Source organism: Musa acuminata, chromosome BXJ3-5, assembly GCF_036884655.1.
Source record: "Musa acuminata AAA Group cultivar baxijiao chromosome BXJ3-5, Cavendish_Baxijiao_AAA, whole genome shotgun sequence".
In the NCBI taxonomy this organism is placed as follows: Eukaryota; Viridiplantae; Streptophyta; class Magnoliopsida; order Zingiberales; family Musaceae; genus Musa; species Musa acuminata.
In genome coordinates this window covers 36,119,419-36,143,759 of record NC_088353.1, presented here as the reverse complement: position 1 = coordinate 36,143,759, position 24,341 = coordinate 36,119,419, and the positions used below count along the sequence as shown (strand labels likewise).

The window sequence follows — 24,341 nt, the reverse complement described above, 5'->3', positions numbered from 1 at the left end:
AAAAGGGAAAAATATAAGTCTGACTTTTATATATTACAAATCAAACATTTTAGAAGTCTTTTTCTAACGTATGTTAGATTAATACTAACATTTCAATTTATGTTACTAATAATAAAGATTTATTCTAATATGAGAATCAAAAGAGTATGAAATATTTATCATTACAAGAATCATCTTAAAGTAAAAGTAATAGTAGTTGATACTTAATGTCTAAAGATAATTCATTTGATGGATCTTATGGATGCATGTTATGTTTTTATAATTCTAAAAAATTGGGTTCTTTATCTAGAATTATCAAAATATTATTATTTTTTAGTTATGTACTCAATATATTTAGGATTCAATAAAAATTAACTTTTGAATTATGTATAATGGTTTGTATAGAATTAATATGAATATTAAGTTTATAATGATCCTATAATCAAATATTAGAATAAAGCATAATTTCATAAACTCTTTGAGATTATACATGTTTCTATATATAGGTCACTCAATATTTTCTGTTTTAGTGAAGAGAGATATTTTATTATATTTATAGATAATCGATTGAGATATGACTATATATCTAATTCATGTATGATTTCATACTATTGACACATTTTGGTATATATAAATAAAATTAAAATATAATTAAATATAAAAGTTCAAATTATCATATCTAATATGTGATAAATTTAATGGTAATAATAATGAACCTAATTAAAATTTTATTTCTTTTGCTAGATTCCTAAAAATTAGATATTCAATTTATATTGTCATATGCTCCATAACAAAATAAGATTGTTGAAATATAAAATCATATTCTTATAGATATTGTTACGAGTATGATGAATTATTATTTTGTATACCTGAATCAATGTAATGAGAAGTTCTAAGGATGGTTATATATATCTTGAACATGATTTTTAGTAAGTCAATTCTATCAAACTTTTTTTGAGTTATGGATGGGTAGGAAACTCAACTTAAGATATTTACATATTTATGATTATCCTAAAGAGGTAAAGGTTTTCAATTCATATAAAATTAATTTGGATTCAAGGACTATTTTTGAATATTCTATAATCTATCTAGAAAATTTTAAAGAGGTATATATTTGATTGTCATAATCATAAGGATAATTGAATATGGTAATAGAAGATTCTTAGAAAATAATAAATCAGTGAAATTTAAAATCTCGAAAGTTAATCTTGATATTGAGAAAATATAAGTTGATACTCCTTTATCATTTATATTCGAGAGATTATTGTTCCTTAAGTCACCACAAGAATTGATGAGGGTGAATAATAAAATAATTTTGATGAACTCATATATTATATTGTTGTCATCGCTAATAATCTTATAGAATAAACATAATTGATAGTTTTGATAATATCTCAAAACGAAAAGAGATATGTCATTTTTTATTATTATGTGGTATATTTATAAGAATTAGATTGTAATATATGAATTAAAAGATCTCTTATTATTTTCATAATTAATGAAAAATAATGATTCTGAAAATTAATATGATGCAATAAAAATAGAGCTGAAATTAATGAATCAAAATATTTGAGAACTCATTGAATTACGTAATAATTATATAAGAGTCAATTTTTAATGGATCTTTAGGACAAAATGTGACCCAAAGGATAAAATCGAATGATATAAAAGTAAAATTTGTATTCAAATATTTTACTCATAAAGAATATATTGATCATTATAAGATATTTTCTCTATTTTTTTAAAAATAAACTCATTAAGAATTGTTATAACATTAGTATTTTATTATGATTGTAAGTTACATCATATGAATGTAAAAATAAATTTTTTGAATGGGGATCTAGATTTATATGGATTAACCTAAATGATTTATAGAGAAAATAAAAAATATAAAATTTAATATATATTTTTAGGAAATCAATTTATGACTATAAATAATATTTTAGGCAATGATATATAAAATCTTGATATTATTACTTTTTTTAAAATTTAAAAAAAATATTATTAATCAATATTTATATATGATGATAAATAAGAGAAAGCTTGTTATATTAGTTTTGTATGTGGATAATATTTTTAGTTGTTAACATTGATCTTGATTTATTATACAAAATTAAGAAATTTTTCACTAAAAATTTTAAGATGATTGATATGAATGAGGTATATGTTATTAGCATTGAAATATTAAGGGATAAATCTTTAGGACTATCTCAAAAAAGATATAATAATTAAAATTTTGAGAGATTTAGTATATAGCTTTTCTAAGCTAATAATAAAAGTAAAAATTTTAGTAAAAAATAATTTTAAAATGACTTGAAAGAGAATAAAAAACTTGAGTTTTATTGTATTGTTTGTTAATTTATTTACTTAAGACTTATAACCTAAAGTGTTTGAAAAAAATATGTTCTTATTATTGGTTTTGTGAATAACCCATAAAAGATATAATGATATATGTTTGAGAGGATATTATAATTGATATTCTTGTTTACATAATTAAAGTCATTTATTTTTATTATTTTATTCATATTTATGTATGTATATATTATGGTTGGATGTGTATAATATGATTGTTCTGATAAGATAAAGTACAGTAGTTATTTTAAATTATACTAGGAATGGCTAATAATATTATGATAGATAAAAAAAATATGATATTTATGATATTTAACTGCTATGACTCATATTGCTAGTAAGACTTATTATGATATTATGTTTATTAGACTTAATTGACTTGCTTTATAAAATTTGTGTGCACATATAAATTTTTTGCAAAGCTTTTGAATCTAATTAAATAAATTTATTTTTAAATAATTTTTTTATTTTATTTATTTTGATTTTATTTTTTATATTTTATCAATTAATAAGGTAAGTGAGGGAATGTTAGATTATATAACTCTATTTAATTAAATAAGATATATTATAGATTTGATTAGATTCTAATTATAGTTATCGATAAATAGAATAAAAATTTAATTACGATAGATTCCTTATAAGATGATTTTAATAGGAGAGGCTCTTATAATTATAATATTATATTTTTTTATTTTTGCCTTAAAAGGACATACCATAAATTTAATCAATCATTATTGTATTGTGAAAGATAAAAAGAGATAAAATAAAAAAATTAATTTTCTTTATAGATTGACATCATTATAATTTTCAAATCCAACTACAATATATCTATATATTAGATAAAAACTTTATGCATAGCATCAAAAGTAGATGTCACAAATTTAATCAATTATTATTTAATTTTAAATTTTAATATTATTTTTTAAAAATAATAATAATATAATCAAGATTATTTGATATTACTTTTTAGAACGTCACACTCCACTACTTATCACCATCGTGGTTTCGGTCGTCTGCCGGCATCAGTTTGTGATGTTTTGCGTCAGATAACAGATTCCATCCAAAAGGATAGATATCTGATCTATTCTTCTCTCCCTTTTGTTCTTGGTTGTTCATAGACACAAACAGCGCTACTTTTCACCATCTTGGCATCGGTGGTCTGCTGGCAACCATTCCCATCAGTTTCAGGTGATGTTTTACGTCAGATAACTGATTCCATCCAAAAGGATAGATATCTGATCTTTTCTTCTCTCCCTTTTGTTCTTGGTCGTTCATAGACACATACAACGCTACTGATTCTTTCCTCCGCAGAGACCGAGGAGAGACATGGAGATTAAGGCTACTGCATCGGCCATGGTGCTGCTCCTCCTCCTTGCTTGGTGCTGCAACGTTCATGTTGAAGCACAGGTGCCGATCCCAGCTAAGATTGATGGGTTTGTGTACAGAGGAGCTCCTGTTTGGGGGCACTCAGTGGTGGTGGAAGCCTTCTTTGATCCTTTATGCCCTGACAGCAGAGACTCATGGCCGCCACTGAAGAAAGCCCTGCGCCACTACTCTGATCGCCTCTCGGTCGTGGTCCACCCCTTCGCACTGCCGTAACTGTTCCCTGCTTCTTCTATCTTCTGCTCTTGTTGGGGTTTCGTTCTTGTTCTGCCTTCTTTGTAGCCATGGTGAAATCAAAGACGAGCAAATTTAGCCAAATGGTTTAGCTTTTCTTGGGTTGATTCTGTAAACCAGCTAACTAAATCATGATTTAATGACCATTAATTGATTTAGCTGTCATGAGTGTGACAACAGTGTCATCTCCAAGACATGGAATGGGATCTTGGAATCATCAATCTTTTGCTTCCTTTTTCTTCTTCCCCCTTTATTCCTTGCATAAAAGACCTTTGTATTCTGACTTGTTTTGGGTGTTGCAGTTACCACAGCAATGCTTTTATTGCTTGTCGCGCACTTCACATTGCCAATAAGCTCAACGCATCCTCAACATACCCACTGCTGGAGCTCTTCTTCAAGTTTCAGGTAAAAGTCTTCGATACACAATCTTATATAAGAAAACATTTCTTCTCTGTTCATCATCAAAGTAAATGAGGGATTTGGATTCTCTTCTCGAATTTAATGGTTAATCAATGTATGTTGCTGTGATCAAAACCTGCAATTAAGCAGCATATTCATGGAAGTCCAGTACTTCACTATTTGGAGAATTTTCATTAGTGGTGAATGATCTTAATAAATATTTAATTCTCAATATATTCGTTGAAGGTGGAATATGATGGTTCAGAGTTGGCTGTTCTTTGCTGCTCTCTTAGGTTGAGCCTCCGTGACTTCTTTCACATAACAAAAATTAACTCATCTACAAAGCCTCCCCTTTTCGGTTTTGGATTCGAATCAAAATTGAATCTCAAGAACATTAAAGTCAATGTTGTTTGTATTAGCTTAACTTGTATTATGAACAACTCATTCTTAGATACTTGAAATTTGTTATTTCAGTAGCCTTACCATCTTAGCAAAGTTGGAATTTTTTGTCTTGTCAGGCTTAATGCATGTTTCAGATGACAAATCAGCATTTGTGCTGCTCAGCTTATTGAATTCCTATGCTAATCAAGTGTATGAAAACAGGAAAAGTACTATAACCAGCCAACTTATAATCTGCCAAGAGCTTCCATAATCAAAGACATGGCTCGGCTAGCGGTTGCAGCTATCGGCAAGAACTCATTGTCGACATTCCTATCTGGTTTTAATGACACAAGAACTGACTCTGCAACAAGGATTTCCTTCAGGGTGAGTATACATAAGGTTGTGTGAGTGTGCGTATGTGTTTCATTATTTCCAGGCATCTGATGTCCATTGTCCTTTCTTTTTCTTTGTCCTTCCAGTATGGATGCTCAAGGGGAGTGACGGGCACACCTTTCTTCTTTGTCAATGGAATGCCTCTATCTCAGTCTGGCTCAGAACTGGCTTACAAGGAATGGAGAAGCATTATTGATCCACTTCTAGAGAGGCAAATTTAGATGGTGAAGGAAATTCAACTTGTTTCAAGATTCAATAAGATGTTGGCAAGGAAAGGTGGAATAATCTTTCTAATTTTTGCAATAAGAGCTTGATGATGAACTACTTGTAGAACATACCAATATGTGATTTTGTGGGTTATTGTTTTAGTGGAGTAGTGTGATTTATCAGATTTGTATTACAAATTGAGATTAATTAACTCATTATGACATCGTGACATATCCCATCTTATAGTCGAAAATTTATTGTTTATTGTGTCAATATAAAAGAATTGAGATGTTCATGTTTTAATATTTGACTAGTGCTGCATATTCTTCCCCTATTATCTTTATCAGTGTTATTAGTATTATCATGAACAATTTTATAATTTTCAATATTTATATTATCATTTTCATGGTCATAACAAACATCATTTGCATGATTATTATTATTATTGTAACGTTATGAGACCTTAACTTTTTACTAAGAGTAAAATCTCGATTTCAAGATCCATTATCACAAACATAAATTAATATTCATTGTAATTACAATAATAATTTTTATAAAAAAAAAACTAGAAACAATTTCTAGTACTTATAGGAAAAGTTTTTCCCATCCAAGTCTCATGTCTTATGACAAGTCAAGAGGTTATTCTAAAATTAGATTATATATATATATATATATATATATATATATATATATATATATATATATATATATATATATAAACAGTATGCTGTGTATAAACCTTCAAAAAATTATAAAAATGAAATACTAATGCTTTCATATGAAATGAAAATAAATCAATTCTTCATGTAACTCATTATCTAACAAGAACTTATAAGTCATTATAAACAACAATAAAAACTCATTAAGCAATATATCTTAATCATATACATTAAGTGTCAAAAGACATCTTCATATAACATACGCATATATCAAACAAATGAATGAAGAAATATACTCCAAATGATATATTTTATATTAGCGAAGAAGAAAGAAAACTCATATTATACTCTTAACAAGGAATATAGTAGTATTTATTCATCAGTCGACATTCTTTTGAATAATATATATATAAACTTCTTTTAGATACATATACAGACTGTCTAGTCGTCACGTCTAGTAACCCATTAACTCTGAAAGGAAATTGCCTTATTAGTACTAACCTATATATCATTTGTAGGAAAACAAAATCTTCATACTTTATCTATCATAAATGTATTATACGAAAATAAACAAAATTATTCATTTTTATTTATTTATGTATGTATTCAAAATTATTTTATACTGGCTTAATCCAGTAGTGACTTCACATTCCTAATTAATTAATTTCATTCCTAATCTTTTCGAACAAACAAAGAAACAAGAATTAATTATTAATTTTTTTTTCTTAATTACCTTGCATAATTAAAGAAATATATTATGTTAATTAAAGTAAACTCTATTTATGATCATTTAAACTTTTGAATGGGATGAAAAGAAATAAATTATGTCATCAATTTTGTCACCAACAGATCTTGATTCCTTATTATTACTGTTATTGTTCCTATGGACGATTATTATCACAACTTCTATCACCATTATCATAAAAATTGATGCTATTTCGTCATCAATTAAGCATGATTGCTTCCATTATCTATTTTTTATCGGCCATCACCACATAACTTCACCGTAATAATCACATTATAACTATTGTTATTACAGTAATTTCATTGGAATAAATACTAATAATATTCTTCAACAAAATTACTAAATATTTAATTGATCAACTCCCATCCTCGTTAGCATATCCAACCCAACCCAACCCAACCCAACCCGAATCTTATTTCTGCTCATCTCAATTCGGGCCAAACCAAACCAAACCAAACCAAACCAAACCACACAAAAACAGAGTCCAAATCTGGCTCGATCCAAGGTTTGGCTTGTTTCACCTTAACCCGACCCACTATCGACCCAGTCTAATAATGCGAACACCGAAGCCATAAATAAATAAATAAATGAAGATTTGCTGATAGTGAAAGTTATAATTAATTGAAATTGAATTCAGTGTTTTGATTAAAAAAATATAAACTCCTTAAAAATATCACGACTAAGAATGTTTTTTATTATCATTTTTAAATGAATAATAAAAAAAATATTATAATATTTTACGTAAAAAATACCAGGATTTGTCAGCCTTTATTTTGATATATACCAAAGTATTTTGAACTTTAATTCAAAATGACTTAACTTATAATAAGGTTAATAATTAAGGTTCATAAGAATTTAAATTTATTAAGACCCAGTTACAATATTCTTAAATATGATTATAATATTTTTAATTTAGTTGAAAATAAGAATTTTCCGTTATTTTTCAATCGGTAATCTCTTTTATTTTTTCTAAATAGTATATCCTAATTTAAAAAATACTCAAAATATCCCTTTAAAATTTTTTGCTATATTTTTCACCCCCTTTTTTTTTATCAGGTTTAGATTGCTACAATATTTTTATTTAGCTTATTTATAGTATTTTTCAATAGTGCTTACGGTATTTTCAGTACTTGTAAGTGAAATCATATTATGTTTTTCTTATCATGATTACTCATATATTATTATGATATCATATTTTTAAAATTTTATTTAATTAATTTAATTAATGTTAGGAGTTTATTTGAATCATTTACGAATAGGTTTTATAATATTTTTATTATGATGCTCAAAATATTATAATAAACTAATTTTTAATTTTATTCGGATGATGTTATTCCTAAGTCATTATAAATATTTATTTGAATCGATATATCAAATAATTTTTAGTGTGTTTTGATTTTATTTGACTTATTCATATTATTTTTATTATGGTGATCAAAACAATGTAACAAGCAAAAAATTTCTAGGAATAATTTAGATATATATTTTTTAATTAAATGTATTATTTGAAAATAAAAATAAAAATGAGAGATATCGATTGAAAAAAGAAATCTAAAATATAAATATTTTCTAAAAAAAATCTAAAAATATTATAACTAATTTGAATAAGGTGATCTAACTACATTTATCTAGGAAACTCATATTTTTATCATTTTAGGATGTAGAGGCTCTCAGGTATATTTTGGAAAATAAGAGACGCTGTACATTAGAAACGGGTCTTTTCCGAAATATCGTCTTCAATTATATATATATATATATATATAAACGTAAAAAAGAAAGGCGACAAATCAGGACGAGTTTTCCTTGGACGAGAGCGAAGACGCCGGTGACCAAACCCTAAGCCTAGCCTCGCCCTCTCCGCCTCATCGTGAGCTGATCTCTCTTTCCCAGATTCCACCTTCGTACCGTTTCCTTTCTGTGATTCCTGATCTGTTGCGCATTTTTTTCTTGATATTTTCTAGCATTTTTAAAGTTTTTTCGAGAAGAAGAAGGAAAGATGACGGCCGATGTAGAGATGGAGGTCCAGGCGCCGTCCAGTTCTGTACCCTCCGCCACTGTTCCTTCCACTCTTCAACGTGCGAATCCGAGCCAAAAAGAGAAAAGAGATAACTCTGTTCGAATTCCCTACGGTTTATTCGTCTATTTCTGTTATTATTGATGTGGATTTGGTGCAGATTTGAAGGAGATCGCGTCCTTGATCGAGACTGGCGCGCAGGGCAAGGAGGTGCGACGGATCGTGCGGGCTGTGCGCCTGACGATGATGCTTCGCCGAAAGCTCAGGGCGTCTGTGTTGTCCGCGTTCCTCGGCCACGTCCTCCCCTCGGGCTCCGAGGCGTTTGCTAAGCTTTCTTCATTTCTTCCCAAGGTACTATTTCTTCTTCGTCATAGCTTCTTGTGTAAACTTTTCCTTTCTTTCTTCCTGTGGTTAGGCTACAGTGTTTCTGTTGATTTATTCTCTATGAATCCTTGGTCGTCCAATTGTTCGATTAAATTGAACGTGTTATCCCAGCAAAGATTTGGTTGTGCAAATCTGTCTTGCTGTTGATTTATTATCTCTTAGGTTATAATATCTCGACAGTGCCCCAAAAAAGGTGCTCTTGTGTTGTTTGTGTTCCAAGTTTATTCGCATATTCTACATGGGTATAGTCTTAGCCAGAGAAGGGTCGCTGTTGCCCGTCCTAGATAAACCCAGAGTAGAAGATTTTCCATGAGTTTTGGGAGGCACAATTTCGAAGAACCATATTTAAGTTGTAAGGAGGGCTTCGGTCTTCAACTGTTTATTTGTCTGTATAACTATGCACAGGTCTTCTTTCTTTTGTCTTCTGTTTCTTCTTCTGAATTTAAAGGGTATTGGGATTCGTCACTCTTTGTTGGTATTATTTCTTGTTCCTTATTAAATAAATTCGTAAATGAATATAACACTATCCTATAAATTTTTGTGTTGGTCTTGGTATGCATATACCTATTAATTATTTAAAATTTACTGTACAAGTCTTCATTTCTACTCGCTTAATATTTAATTTGAATATTTTAACTGAACTGTATATGTGATCGCGTATGCTTCTGGGTTTTACATATGTTCTATGTAGTACCTTGACCGCTTGCATACGGATGCTTTTATATGACTTGCCCTTCTGGTAATGCTTAATTTCAATTTGGAGATATGATCTCTTATGACCTTTTTTCTGTTTCAAATGACACTTGGTTTGCAAAATGCTAACTGCATTGGAGTAGAAAACACCTATCTGCTTTTCAATTAGTAGGAAAATGATGAAAAAGTGTCGATAACTACTCATTTGCTTGTACAAGAGATTTTGTTCTTATATTCTTATTTTGTATAGATCTCATTAGATAAATATGCTCTGTGATGCATGAAATCCATTCATGATGCATTGAGCGTGACATCTCTATCTCATCAAGAAAGTTTGACCAATTTAGTTGTTTTTTCCTCTTCAAAGGATGATGAGCATGACATGGATGTGGATACAGCAGCATCAGCTGTACAAGGTCCTGCTAAGCATTGTATACCGGAGCTGGAAATTTTTTGCTACTTGATTGTTCTCATATATCTGATTGACCAAAAGAGATACAATGAGGTGACTCTTCATTTCCTTGTTGAAATTGAAGTTATGTCCTTTCTTAAATCTTTCTACACCTGTTGTGTACCAGGCTAAAGCATGTTCTTCTGCTAGCATTGCTCGCTTAAGGAACATAAACCGAAGAACCGTGGATGTTATAGCTTCCCGTTTGTACTTCTATTATTCATTCAGTTATGAACTCACAAATAGTCTTGCCGAGATTCGTGGGTATGTACAATCACCTTATATGTCTTCGTTGCACAATATTTTAGTTGATTTTTATAGGACAGTTGTGAGTTGGATCTTTTTACTGATGTCTTTTAGCTTTGATAACATTATTTTTCCATTAGGACTCTTCTTGCATTGCATAGGATGGCGACCTTACGACATGATGAGTTGGGTCAGGTTTGTTGGTTGTCAAGCAGGAGGGTTGTATACTCTTATGAAAGTTCATACTGGCTAATCATAATGGTTGGTTGCAGGAAACCCTTCTGAACCTTCTACTTCGCAATTATCTCCATTACAACTTGTATGACCAGGCAGAGAAGCTAAGGTCGAAAGCACCACGTTTTGAGGCACACTCGAATCAACAGGTAAAATCTCTAAGAACTTTCTGTTTCAACGTTAAATCTGAACAATTTGCCATAAATTTCATTGTCTTTTCTCTAAGGTTTATATTTTTTTTCTTCTTTTAAATAATTCTTGTGAGTTATGACATTTATTTATGTAGCTGTATCACAATGTTTATCATTCTAGGAGCATAATGGTTTCCTGGATTCTTTCTGTGGTTTTCCTGTAGTTCTGTCGGTATCTCTTTTACCTTGGAAAAATAAGAACCATTCAGTTGGAATATACTGATGCTAAAGAGAGCCTTCTGCAAGCTGCTCGGAAAGCTCCAGTTGTGGCCCGTGGATTTCAAATCCAGTGCAACAAGTGGGCAGTCATTGTCCGTTTACTTCTTGGCGAGATCCCTGAAAGAACTGTTTTCATGCAGAAAGGCATGAAGAAGGCTTTGACACCATACTTTGAGCTAACTAATGTGAGTTGTCAGTGACAGATAAACATTACTGGATTGCAATCTTAGTTATTGAGATGCTTATTTTTGTGGTTTTAGGCTGTGCGGATTGGAGACTTGGAGCTATTTAAAATTGTTGCAGACAAGTTTTCAGGGACTTTCAGTTCAGACAGGACCCATAATCTGATTGTCAGGCTACGCCACAATGTGATAAGGACTGGACTCCGCAATATTAGCATTGCATACTCTCGGATTTCCCTTGCTGATGTAGCTAGAAAACTGAGATTGGACTCACCGAATCCTGTGGCTGATGCAGAGAGCATAGTAGCCAAAGCCATTAGAGATGGGGCAATAGATGCAACTATAGATCATTCTAACGGATGGGTGGTCTCCAAGGAGACCGGGGATGTCTACTCCACCAATGAACCACAGATTGCATTCAATTCGAGGATTGCCTTCTGCCTCAACATGCATAATGAAGCTGTGAGAGCACTGAGGTTCCCACCAAACTCCAACAAGGAGAAAGAAAGTGAAGAGACGAGACGGGAGAGGCAACAGCAAGAGCAGGAGCTTGCTAAGCATATTGCAGAGGAAGATGACGATGATTTTTAGTTGTCTTTAAAAAACGTAAATCAGGTTATTATGTGCAGCTCCTACTTTGGAGCTGTTGCAAAAGATTGTGATGATACTCAGCAAAAGATTGTGGGATATAAAACTAGTGATGCTGTTGTCTTTGCTTCTTATCAGACCTCGAGGTTTTGGCATCTGTGGTGGTTCGAACTGAACCCTATCGGTAAACTGCTGAATTAATTATTGCATTTTCTTTATCCATGTTGTATTTAGTGATGTATGAACCCTATCAGAAAACTGCTGAATTAATGATTGCATTTTCTTTATCCAACTTGTATTTATGATGCTTTCTGTCGCTGATACGGCGAAGCCATTATGTTATTTTAGGTTGCTTGAAGCAACAGTGGTGGTTTGAACCGAATCCTATTAGGTTGTTTGTTATCGGAGTTGTGTTCGATGATGCATGTTAATTTAGGTTGCCCTATGCAATGCCTATTTCACTTATATAAGGGGTGGCTGTACCTATGTTGTCTCATTTTGAATTGAAATCGTAGAAAATCTTATGATTAAGGGATTTGAATCCTATAATCAAGGGATTTTATAATCTTATAATTAAAGAAATTTATTTTTTGTTTTAGATCACTCAGTTAATATCAAATCAGTCCAAAAAATAAATTAAAATTAAATTATATAGAATCAATTTTTTTAGTTAAACAGGTTGTAATCACTCTCTCTCTATATATATATTTTTATATATAAAAGATTAATGAATAAAAATATATATTTTATTATGTTCATGGTATCCTGGTTCTTATACAAAGAGTTTTTCTTCTTTCTTTCGGCCATAAATGCTGAAAGTCTCTTTCTCTATTCTTCTATTTTATCATTCTTCAGATTAGTCCCAATTACTTCTTTCTTCTCAGAACTACTTCTTCTTTTCTTGTCCCAATTACTTCTTCTTTCTTGTTTACTTATGTGAAACCTATTCTATTAGTGTGGAGGAGAGAAGATGAAACCAATGATTTTATCTCTACCAAATAGTTTACATGATTATTCATTCTTGATTATAATGCATAAACTCAACTGATAAAACTTTTTTCATTTGTCTCAATCTATAAAATTGTATATTTGAGAAAGAGAAAATATTAATTATTTGATTGTATATTTGAGAAAGAGAAAAGATTAATTATTGGATTGGATTAACAATAACACCTGTAGTGGATTATCCCAAGTTCAAAGTATAAGATTCTTAAAATTATATGATCAAAGCATTGATCCATAAACTCTATGGAACTAGAAATTGACCAAATATATATATTTTTATTAACAATAAAGGAGTTTTGAAATGATGTGGTTGAGACATATGAAAAATTCACTCCAAGGATTTGAGATTACAAACAAGATTAGAGAGCTTAAACAAGATAATATTAGTATTATAAAATATATAGACATAAATAGAAAAATAGATTGACTATATAGATTAATCGTTTATGCATCGTAAATAAAAATCGATTAACACAGCAAAAGATGCAAACAAATATAAAGTATTTGATTTCACAATCATCGCTTTGATACTAATTATAAGCATAAAAATTATAATATGTTTATTATTTTATAAAAAAAATTAATGTTAAAATTTGAAATCAAATAATAAGATATCTAACTTTATGATGCGTACCTTCGGTGCCAGTCAGAAAGTTTTTATTTGATCTACGAACGCACTGTTGTTGGATCTGAAAGCTATAGTTATGTCGATCTACAATGAGAACTAGATTTGTTTTCTCCTTTTTTTTTTTTTTTCACAGGATTACTGGTTGATTTTAGGACAACAGGGATACGAGAGAAGATATGTAATATTTTATTGATTGGTTCATATGATAAAGAAAAATAAGAGAAGATCTGTAATCTTTTAATTATGTCACGTATTCACGACTCCGCATATCCAATTATTACGTGTATACTTCCTATAAGGTCATGTCTATTATAAATAAGAGTAGAGGGTTTAAAATAAGTATTTATGAGATTCTCTATGGTCAAAAACATACCGTAAGAAATCTTAAATTTTTTTTATTAATCAATAACTATAATCAAAATTTAACCATATTCATAATATATTTTACTTAATTAAATAAGATCATATAATCTAATTATTGTTGGGAAATCATAGGGGGCGACATCATATGCGCAGCGGAAGAACAAGAAAACAAAAAAATCCCCGATTCCCAAAAGGATGTTCATCGTCGTGCGAAGATTGGTGCGCAAAATCCGCAAAAACACAAAACTGCGTATAGAGATTGTGTTACCTAGGGAGATCGTATATCCCTGTTTCCTTGCAGATCCTTAGGAGAGGGTGAAGGAGGTCAAGCGTCCTCCTCTCTAGCGGTGATCCACACAGCAGGGTTGCGACGACGCTCCTCAAAACTCCAGGCCTACTCTGAGGTGGAGAGGGAGAGGAGAATAGGAAGGGCAAGCAAAGACTCTAGCCTATGAGGCTGTGAATCCCTCTTATTTATAGAGATCCCGTGTCAAAACCCTAATGGGTCCTTTCCCTAGTGGGTATTGGATCTGCATCCAATAAGACAAGGGCTCCGTCGGATATCTCATATCCGAACCTCTACTCATCGCAATGCCTACCATATGTGTGTGACCCTCTAGGCCCAATATCGAGCTGGCCGTGAGTCATACCTGTCAGAACTCCTTCTAACTCAGTGAATTATTATCTCTGTAATAATTCACTCGACTCATCGACTACGGAAGTACTAGGCCACTACGCCGTAGTCCCCAGACGATACAGGGGAATCCAATCCATTGGACCTGTCTGTCCTCAGTTACCATGTACCTATAGTCCCTCATCCATCTAATATCCCAGAGACCGTATATCGAGCATGGTGCTGTCAGACCCATACGGTTTCTACTCGAGTCTCGCTCTAATCGGATTCTCCCGGAGAACTCTTTCTCTCTCAACCCGAATGACCCTGGCCAGGGATTTGTCTGAGCAAGAACACATGGGATATTCCTCTCATGATACCGAGAGTGGATGATCCTCTATCGACACTCAATAGCCCTCGTAAGGTCGACTACCACTCCCAATGACCAGCTGTACTAGATCTGGGAACAGCCAAACCTATAAGTCTGGTATCAAAGAGTGGAGCACTCATACAGGACATCCTTGGTGTCTCAAGTCTAAGAACCAGATACACCATTAGGACTACGGAATCGTTGTCTGACAATAAGGCATCATCAACCATCCAGCATTCCGTAAGCGGATCAATCAGTGAACTCATTCTCCAATGAGCACCTGTACTGTATCCCTAGTGTCCCTACACGAGCAGCTATGAGACCAGCTGCATCCATCATATGGACGGGTATACAGCACACCAGTCTATCCGGTTATCACGATGTCCCTCTCGAGTAACCTATGACCGGGATTATTTAGGATATGTGTTTAAAGGTGAATCGATCTCATTATCGTGATCTCATCACGATCCGATTCCCATTGCACAAATCCAAGGACATCACAATATATATGCATTTATGCAATAGTTATAAAGTGATATACGCCAAAATATAATAAGCAAAAAGATTCTGTATCAAGTCACACGTGCCATCACTCACGTGATTGGCTTGCTGGGCACTTATGACTAGCAATCTCCCACTTGACCTAAAGCTAATCACCTATGTGTCTGATCCCCATCAAACCCCTGTGACGCTCAAAGACAAAATGAGACAACGGCTTTGTCAGTGGATCTGCAATGTTATCTTCGGATGGAACTCTTTCCACTGCTACATCTCCTCGGGTTACGATCTCTCTTATAAGCTAGAACCTCCTCAGAACACTTCTGATAAGACCCGGGTTCCCTTATTTGAGTAATCACCCCATAGTGGTCGCAATATAAGGAAGTCGACTTGTCGCTATCTGTATCGACTCCCAAACTCCCTCCTTTGCTGCATCTAATGCGGCAATGTACTCCGCCTCTGTGGTCGAGTCAGCAGTGGTATCTTGCTTGGAACTCTTCCAGCACACTGCTCCTCCATTCAAGGTGTACACATACCCTGAATTCGACTTGCTATCATCGACATCAGACTGAAAACTTGAGTCAGTGTAGCCTTCAACCTTAAGGCTATTACCTCCATATACTAGTAAAAGATCCTTAGTCCTTCTCAAGTACTTAAGGATACACTTTACTGCTTTCCAGTGCTCCAAGCCTGGATCCGCCTGATACCTGCTCGTGACACTCAGAGCATGCGCTATATCAGGCCTAGTACATAGCATGACATACATGATAGACCCTATTGCTGAGGCATAAGGTATCATATTCATGTTTGCCCTTTGGAATTTTCCATGCCAAACCTTTTGACAATGGTTTCTATGTACCTGGACTGGGACAAGCCAAGCATCCTTATGGATCTATCTCTATAGATTCTAATCCCCAAGATATAGGATGCTTCTCCTAAGTCCTTCATGGAGAAGTGTCTAGATAACCAAGCCTTTATTGTGGATAGCATTCCTATGTCATTCCCAATGATGAGGATGTCATCCACATATAACACCAAAAAGCTAATAGCGCTCCCACTTACCTTTCTGTATACACAAGGCTCATCTTCGTTCTTAACGAAGTCATAAGATCTGATTGCCTCATCAAATCTTATGTTCCAACTTCGGGAAGCTTGCTTTAGTCCATAAATGGATCTAAGCAACCTACACACCTTATCTGGGCAGTTCTTGGACACGAATCCCTCAGGTTGCATCATATACACCTCCTCCTCCAGGTTCCCGTTGAGGAATGCGGTTTTCACATCCATCTGCCAGATCTCATAATCATAGTGTGCTGCAATAGCCAATAGAATTCTGATGGATTTTAGCATTGCTACGGGTGAGAAAGTTTCGTCGTAGTCAACACCTTGCCTTTGACGATACCCCTTAGCCACTAGCCTTGCTTTATAGGTCTTTACCTTTCCATCTACTCCGATCTTTTTCTTAAAGATCCACTTGCAACCGATGGGTACAATACCTTCGGGTGCATCAACTAGGTTCCAAACCTTATTGGAGTACATAGAATCCATCTCAGAATTCATGGCTTCTTTCCACTTCCCGGAGTCTATACTCATAATAGCCTCCTCGTAGGTCTGAGGATCAATATCCTCTACATCCTCTGCTCTAATATGTCCCACATATCTCTCAGGAGGATGGGATACTCTATCAGACCTGCGTAAAGTTGAAACTTGTGTATTAGATACCTGAACAGACTCGGGCTGTAGAGTGGTGCTTGAGCTTGGTTCTCTAACTTCGCTCAACTCTATCATTCTCCCACTGTCTCCGCCAAGAATGTGTTCCTTCTCAAGGAACACTGCTCTCTTAGCTACAAAGACCTTTTTGTCCTCGAGATGATAGAAGTAATACCCACAAGTTTCCTTGGGGTATCCCACAAATTTACATCGCCCTGTCCTTGATTCTAACTTATCGGGGTTGTGTCTTTTAACATGGGCAGAGCAGCCCCAAATCTTAACAACCTTAAGATCAGGCTTCTTCCCTTTCCATATCTCATATGGTGTAGACACCACCGACTTAGTTGGAACTCTGTTCAGAAGGTAAGCTGCGGTTTCTAGGGCATATCCCCAGAATGAGATGGGTAGGTCAGCGAAACTCATCATGGACCGTACCATATCTAATAATGTACGATTTCTCCTTTCAGAGACACCATTGAGCTGAGGTGTATAAGGAGGTGTCCATTGGGATAATATCCCATGGTCCTTGAGGAAGTGAGTAAACTCTGTACTTAAGTACTCACCTCCTCGATCTGATCGAAGAGTTTTGATACTCTTTCCAGTCTGGTTCTCCACCTCATTCTTATACTCTCTGAATTTCTCAAAGGCCTCGGACTTGTACTTCATTAAGTACACATATCCATACCTTGAGAAATCATTAGTAAATGTAATGAAGTAGGAGTAACCTCCAATGGCATGAGTTGACATGGGTCCACATACATCATTATGTATCAGTTCCAACAACTCAGTGGCTCTCTCTCCAGTTCCACTAAATGGAGAGTTGGTCAGTTTTCCACGAATGCAAGGCTCACAAGTTGCATATGACACATAGTCGAATGGATCTAGATATCCATCATTTAGCAACTTTTGAATCCTTCTTTCATGGATGTGACCTAGCCTACAATGCCACAGGTATGCATTGTTCACCTTATCTCGTTTCCTCTTAGACACTTACATTCATGATATGTGGAGTAGTGTCTTGCATAAACAAACCTTTATGCAATATTCCTCTCGTCAATCTCCCCTCGGCTTTGCTAGAATTTATAATAAATTGTAGATGTAATAAGCAATACTGGTATCCAATACCAATGCACTATCACAAAATTCTGCCAATTGGAGATTGATCATGAATGTACCTGAAGCTTCATCAAGCTTTTGTTTCGCCCTTTCTGCAAGGTACTCTTTGCAGTTTCTCTTCCAGTGCCCATCTTTACCACAGTGGAAGCACTGGCCTTTGTCCTTTGTTGGGTCTTTCTTAGCAACCTTTGCTTTACCTTGTTTGCTCTTGCCCTTTCCCTTCTTAAGGGACCTTTCTGCTTTCCTTTTCTTTCTGGTCTCACCAGTGTAGAGAACTAGCTTCTCTTTCTTAATAGTACTCTCTGCCTCCCTCAACGTATTGAGGAGCTCTGGGAGAGTCACCTCAAGCTTGTTCATATTAAAATTCATTATGAACTGTGAAAAGGAATCTGGTAGGGACTGAAGCACAATGTCCACACACAAGTTATCCTCTAGGACCATTCCTAGACCTGTGAGTTTCTCTATCCACTCAATCATCTTTAGGACATGGTTCTGAACCGGTGTCCCCTCAGTCATCCTAGCGCGGAAAAGGCTCTTGGATATCTCATATCGTTGAGTCCTTCCCTGTTCCTCAAACAATTTACGGACATGTAGGAGAATGGATCTAGCATCCATCTTTTCATGTTGTCTCTGTAACTCTGGAGTCATAGAGCCCAACATATAGCACTGAGCAAGAGTGGAGTCATCAATGTACTTCACGTAGCGAGCGATCTCATCCTCGCTTGCCCCTTCTTCGGGCGTAGGCATCACTGTATCAAGGACGTACACGATTTTCTCCGCTGTGAGAACAATTCTCTGTTAGGATCGAGAGCACTAAGAGGGGGGGGGGTGAATTAGTGCAGCGGAAATCTTATAATAATTTAAAACCAAAAGCTGCGTTCGTTCAAAAACTATTGTGATGCAAAAGCAAATTCTCAGTTTGTATCTAAGTGCAGTTTGCGTCTAAGTGCAGATTGCGTTTAAGCGCAGTTTTGCGTCTAAGCGCAGTTTTGCGTTTAAACTCAGATTTACGTCTAAATGCAGATTTACGTCTAAACGCAGATTTACGTCTAAACGCAGTTTTACGTCTAAACGCAGTTTTACGTCTAAACGTAGTTTTACGTCTAAACGCAGTTTTACGTCTAGACGCAGATTTACGTCTAAACTTTGAAACTCGTTTGTATATTCGCAGAAGGCAGTATGCAGTTGAAATCAAGACGTAAACGTAAACTGAAATCTGATGATTGAGCGAAGAAAGCCGATTTACGTCCGAATGCAGTTTTACGTCTAAATGTTGAAACTCGTTTGTAAAATCGTAGAGGACAGATTGCAGTTATTAATAGGATTAAAATGTAAGCGTAAACTGCAAGGAAGCTCGTTCGTAAAAGCACGGAAAACAGATTTGCAGAATCAAACGTAAACGTAAACTGTAATGTATGAAAATACGAGTTTACGTCTGAATCCAGATTTGGAAGAACAGCACTTAGAACTTGTTCGTGAAAGCGCAGAGAGCAGTAGTGATGAGGGAGGTTTGCAGTAATGATAAAGTGCTCGAAATTAAACGCAAACCAGAGATTTAGAGTGGTTCGGTCAGCCTTGACCTACTCCACTTTTGGCTTCCTCCACCGATGAGGTTGCCGACGTCAACTAGCTGCCTTCCTTCAATGGGCGAAGGCCAAACTTCCCTCTTACAGTTTCTCTCCTTTTGACAGGGTTAGGAGACAACCTTTACAGACCTTTCTCTCCTCACTTTACAGTTGAAAACTTGAAGAACAGAAGGAGGAGACTCAAGGCTTTACAACACTTTTGAGCTCTTTAGAATCACAGAAAAGATCACAATTTCGGTATAGGTCTGTGTCTTTCCAGTGCTGAATGGGTGGGGTATTTATAGGCCCCAACCCAATTCAAAATTCGAGCTCAAAACGATCAAATCGATCAAATCCCAGAATTCTGGGATCAGGCGGTTGCACCTCTCGACTGGAGAGGTGGCACCGCCTGGCAGAGCTCGAAGACTGAGCTCTGCCGATTGCTTCTTCTCTGCCAGAGCTCGAAGACTGAGCTCGATGGTTGCATCACCTGGCAGAGCTCGAAGACTGAGCTTGGTGGTTGCATCACCTGGCAGAGCTCGAAATCTGAGCTCGGTGGTTGCATCACTTGGCAGAGCTCCAAACTGAGCTCAAGCTGATGCACCATTCTGCCATAGCTCGAAGACTGAGCTTGGTGAATTCATTACCTGGCAAAGCTCGAGACTGAGCTCAGGCTGATGCACCACTCTGCCAAAGCTCGAAGACTGAGCTTGGTGGTTGCATCGCCTGGCAGAGCTCGGAACTTGAGCTCTGGCGGTGCAACCTCTTGGCTGGAGCGGTTGCACCTCCCAACCCCACAGCCCAGGCGGTTGCACCTCCTGGCTGGGGCGGTTGCACCTCCCAACCTCGCAGCCCTGGCGGTGGCACCTCCAGGCTGGAGAGGTTGCACCTCTCAACCCTGGCGGTGGCACCTCCAGGCTGGAGAGGTGGCACCTCTTCACTATTCCAGCTCACTTGGTTTGGCTCCAAACTTGGTCCAAACCAGTCCGAACTTGGGCCTAATTGGCCCCTACTTGGGTTATAGGATTAACACCTATTCCTAACCCTAATTAACGTGCTAACTATGAATTTAAAGACATTTTCTAAGCTATTACAAAGTCCGCAAGTCAAGACTTCTTCTAGCGAGCTTCCGGCAAACTTCCGGCGGTCTTCCGATGAAATCTCGGAAACCATTCTGCGGACTCTCGGCAAGCTCCTAGACTTCACGATTTGTTCTTAGCGAGTTCCAACGAGCTTCTTCGGCAAGCTCCGATCTTTCTCGGCGAGCTCCGCGAACTCCCAACGAATCTTCGGACTTCCGTCGAACTCTCGAACTCGCAACAAATCCTTCGCGCTTGACTCCGACACTTTGTTTCGCTTTATGTCTTCATCGTTATCATAGTTAATCCTGCACGACAAAACAAAACTTCAATCGAGACAATTAATCCTAAGCAATTAACCAAGTTGTCCGACATGTCATTGGTCCCTCGACGCTTCGTCCGATTCTTCGGCGCATCGTCCTCTCGTGCAGCCTATTGCCCAATCGGCCAGTTGACTCCGCAACTCCGATATCCTTGGCACAATACCCGCTCTTCTTGGCCCGATGCCCGAGTCCACGGCCCGAAGCCTTCTGTCGATACGTCGACCGATCCACCGGCCCGACGTCCAATCTTCTGACATGTTCCTTCGGCACAACATGATTATCCTGCTTTAATTGTCTCATCCTGATCGAAGCATCCTGCGTCACTCAAAACGCAGATTAAATCATAAACATATATCAAGTAGTTTCATCATCAAAATACGAGATTCAACAATCTCCCCCTTTTTGATGATGACAACCACTTGATGACGGAGTTAAACTTAACTCCCGGAGTTTAAACAAACTCCCCCTATCAATATGTCATATTGATAGAACCTTGAATTCAAACTGAATTCAAGTCATTGCAATATTCATCATGAATACTTGCAACACGTCAACATGAACTTATGCATAAACTTATGCATCACATGTCATGTCATCAACATACTTCTCCCCCTTTGTCATCAACAAAAAGGAGAAGTACTACAATCAAGTGTGTGTGATATTGGTTCAACTCATTGCATGAAGAACATAGTATCAAGTTTTATCATCATACAATCTTGGAGCTAGAAGATTTAGCAGGTGTTACATCATGCTTAGAATATTCATGCTATCAAGTTTTAGATATGCAAGTTTTATAACATATAAGATAGCACTTTTGGTAATGTTCAAGATAGCAAGTTCTATATCATGCAAGCTAGCAAACTAGAGAAGTTCAAGAAAGCAACTCTTGCTTCTTGAAAATTTTGCTCACTTTGCTAGATGCGCAAGTTAGCATTTTTGCCTCTTGAGATAGGCAAGATAGCACATTTGCTTCTTTTGAGATAGCAACTTTTTGCTTCTCTTTAGACCAACAAGCTAGCAATTTTTACGATATACAAGTTTCACAATATATAAGCTAGCAAAAATTTCGAAAGCAAATGCAAGATAAATTTCTTGTGTAAGCTCATGATTATTGCTTCCTATTGTAATGTGCAAGTTGCAAGTCTTGCTTCTTGAGATATTCAAGATGGTGATGTTCAAGAAGACAACTTTTGCTTCTTGAAATAAGCAAGTTAGCAAACAAGTTTTTGCATCTTCTTGACTTGTGCAAACTAGCTATCTCCCCCTTTGTCATTGTCAACAAGGGAAAAACCCTTTACATCAATTTCTAAATCATGACAAAGGTAAGTAATCATTCTTATTTGTGCATCATTACATTTCAAAAATTTATGCATGATACTGAAAAATCAATCTTCATCATGAGCATTTCAAACATGATATTCAAGCATTCATGATATATCATATTGGCAGCATGATCATAGATATTCAAACGATGGTATCTAGAATTCATTACATCCTATTATGCATGATCATTAACTCCTCATTTGCATTATTTCATTTCATCTCATAAGGAATATCAAGAAGAGTTATTGGATGATGAGATAAGTATTTTATGAATACACAGAATATCATAAGTGTTTCATGTATTCATATTATCACATGAAGCATATTATCATTTTTAGGATTCATAATATGAATAATGTTATTACTATTTCATCAAAATCAGTTTCGAGATTCACATAATATCATGAAATCATTAATCTCGATAAAATGGGAAAAACATTTTCTTTTTAAGTGATTCTTTTAACACATCATAAAAAAGAAAAACTCATTCATAATTCAAGTGATTTACAAGATATCATAAATGAAATTATCACTTGTATTTCACCAAAATCGAGAACTCTAGAGTTAGAAAATGATTGAAGCATTTAATCTGATTGAAGAATGATTCATATTTAAAGTGTAGCATTTGTCAAATCTGAAATCATTAAGTATAACTTTAATATTTTCATTGCAACATTAAGCAAGGTTTCATTGAACATAATTTTGAATGATTCTTATAAATGCCTAAAACTTCTTTAGTTTATGATTGACTTTATAATAGCATGCTCAAATCTTTATTCTTATGTCAAAACCATACATTATAAACAAAGACAATGAAAAATATCAAGCCTTCCAGACAAAAGCCATGTATCGTCATTGAAAAGCAATATGAAAATCATCAAAATATACATTCTTGCTTCTCAAACACATAAATAAGATTAATCTCACTAGGTGTAAAATCATTAGATTTCTATCTTGCATTAACATAAGACATGCAATTTTCATTATCATTTTCAAGATTACAAGCATGATCATATTTTTGCATTTTCATTGTTAAATTATTAAAAATATAATTTTCAAGAAAATTTAAAGAAAAAGAAAAATGCATCATGAAAAGCATCATGTAATTTCGAAGTAAATTAGGGGGATTTCGATTACCTCATCATTGTAGGCTGTTAAGGCGTAGTTTGCCGCCTTGCTTTTGTTGACTTTCTCTTCTTCGGAGGAGCTCGATTCATCCCAATTTTTGTTCTTCTTCTTGCGTTTAAAGCAAGTAGTTCCATTCTTTTTGCTTTTTAATTTTCGTTTCATTTTAAGTTCACCATCACTTAAGCTTATGCTCGAGTGGTCTTCAAATGTTCTATGTCCCAAATCCTTCCTGTTCTTTGGAAGGTTGGTTTGTTCATCATTGTCCTCATCACTTGAGTCATCGCTCAAGTGGCATTCATTTGTCCAGAGTTCCAAATCCTTCTTGTTCTTTGGAAGGTGGTTCTCAAGTTCTTCACGTGCATTGCACGTCATTTCATATGTGATCAATGAACCAATTAGTTCTTCAAGTGGAAAATGGTTCAAGTTTTTCGATTCTTGAATAGCAGTTACTTTTGAATCCCAAGTTTTAGAAAGTGAGCGCAAAACTTTGTTAACGAGTTCAAAATCCGAAAAGCTTTTACCAAGTGATTTTAAACCATTGACGACATCCGTAAAACGGGTGTACATGTCAACAACGGTTTCGCTTGGTTTCATATGAAAAAGCTCGAAATCAAGCAGTAGAATATTAACTTTCGAGTCTTTGACTCTACTAGTTCCCTCGTGCGTGATTTCAAGAGTGCGCCAAA

General features: G+C 35.0%; 2 protein-coding genes across 2 annotated transcripts; both read left to right on the top strand.

Moving 5' to 3' along the window:
* Nucleotides 1-3,351: 3,351 nt before the first annotated feature.
* On the top strand, nt 3,352-5,559 carry LOC135638248 (uncharacterized). The gene is made up of 5 exons (XM_065151285.1): nt 3,352-3,519; nt 3,643-3,926; nt 4,251-4,353; nt 4,951-5,112; nt 5,208-5,559. The coding sequence occupies exons 2-5, from the start codon at nt 3,658-3,660 to the stop codon at nt 5,340-5,342; spliced, it is 669 nt and encodes a 222-aa protein (XP_065007357.1). The 5' UTR covers nt 3,352-3,519; nt 3,643-3,657; the 3' UTR covers nt 5,343-5,559.
* Nucleotides 5,560-8,466: 2,907 nt separating this feature from the next.
* On the top strand, nt 8,467-12,221 carry LOC135639102 (probable 26S proteasome non-ATPase regulatory subunit 3). Its single transcript, XM_065152876.1, has 9 exons — nt 8,467-8,599; nt 8,694-8,807; nt 8,907-9,097; nt 10,191-10,328; nt 10,402-10,538; nt 10,661-10,715; nt 10,793-10,903; nt 11,110-11,349; nt 11,425-12,221. Exons 2-9 carry the CDS (start codon nt 8,729-8,731, stop codon nt 11,935-11,937), a joined length of 1,464 nt encoding a protein of 487 aa, XP_065008948.1. The 5' UTR covers nt 8,467-8,599; nt 8,694-8,728; the 3' UTR covers nt 11,938-12,221.
* The last annotated feature ends 12,120 nt before the right edge of the window (nt 12,222-24,341 follow it).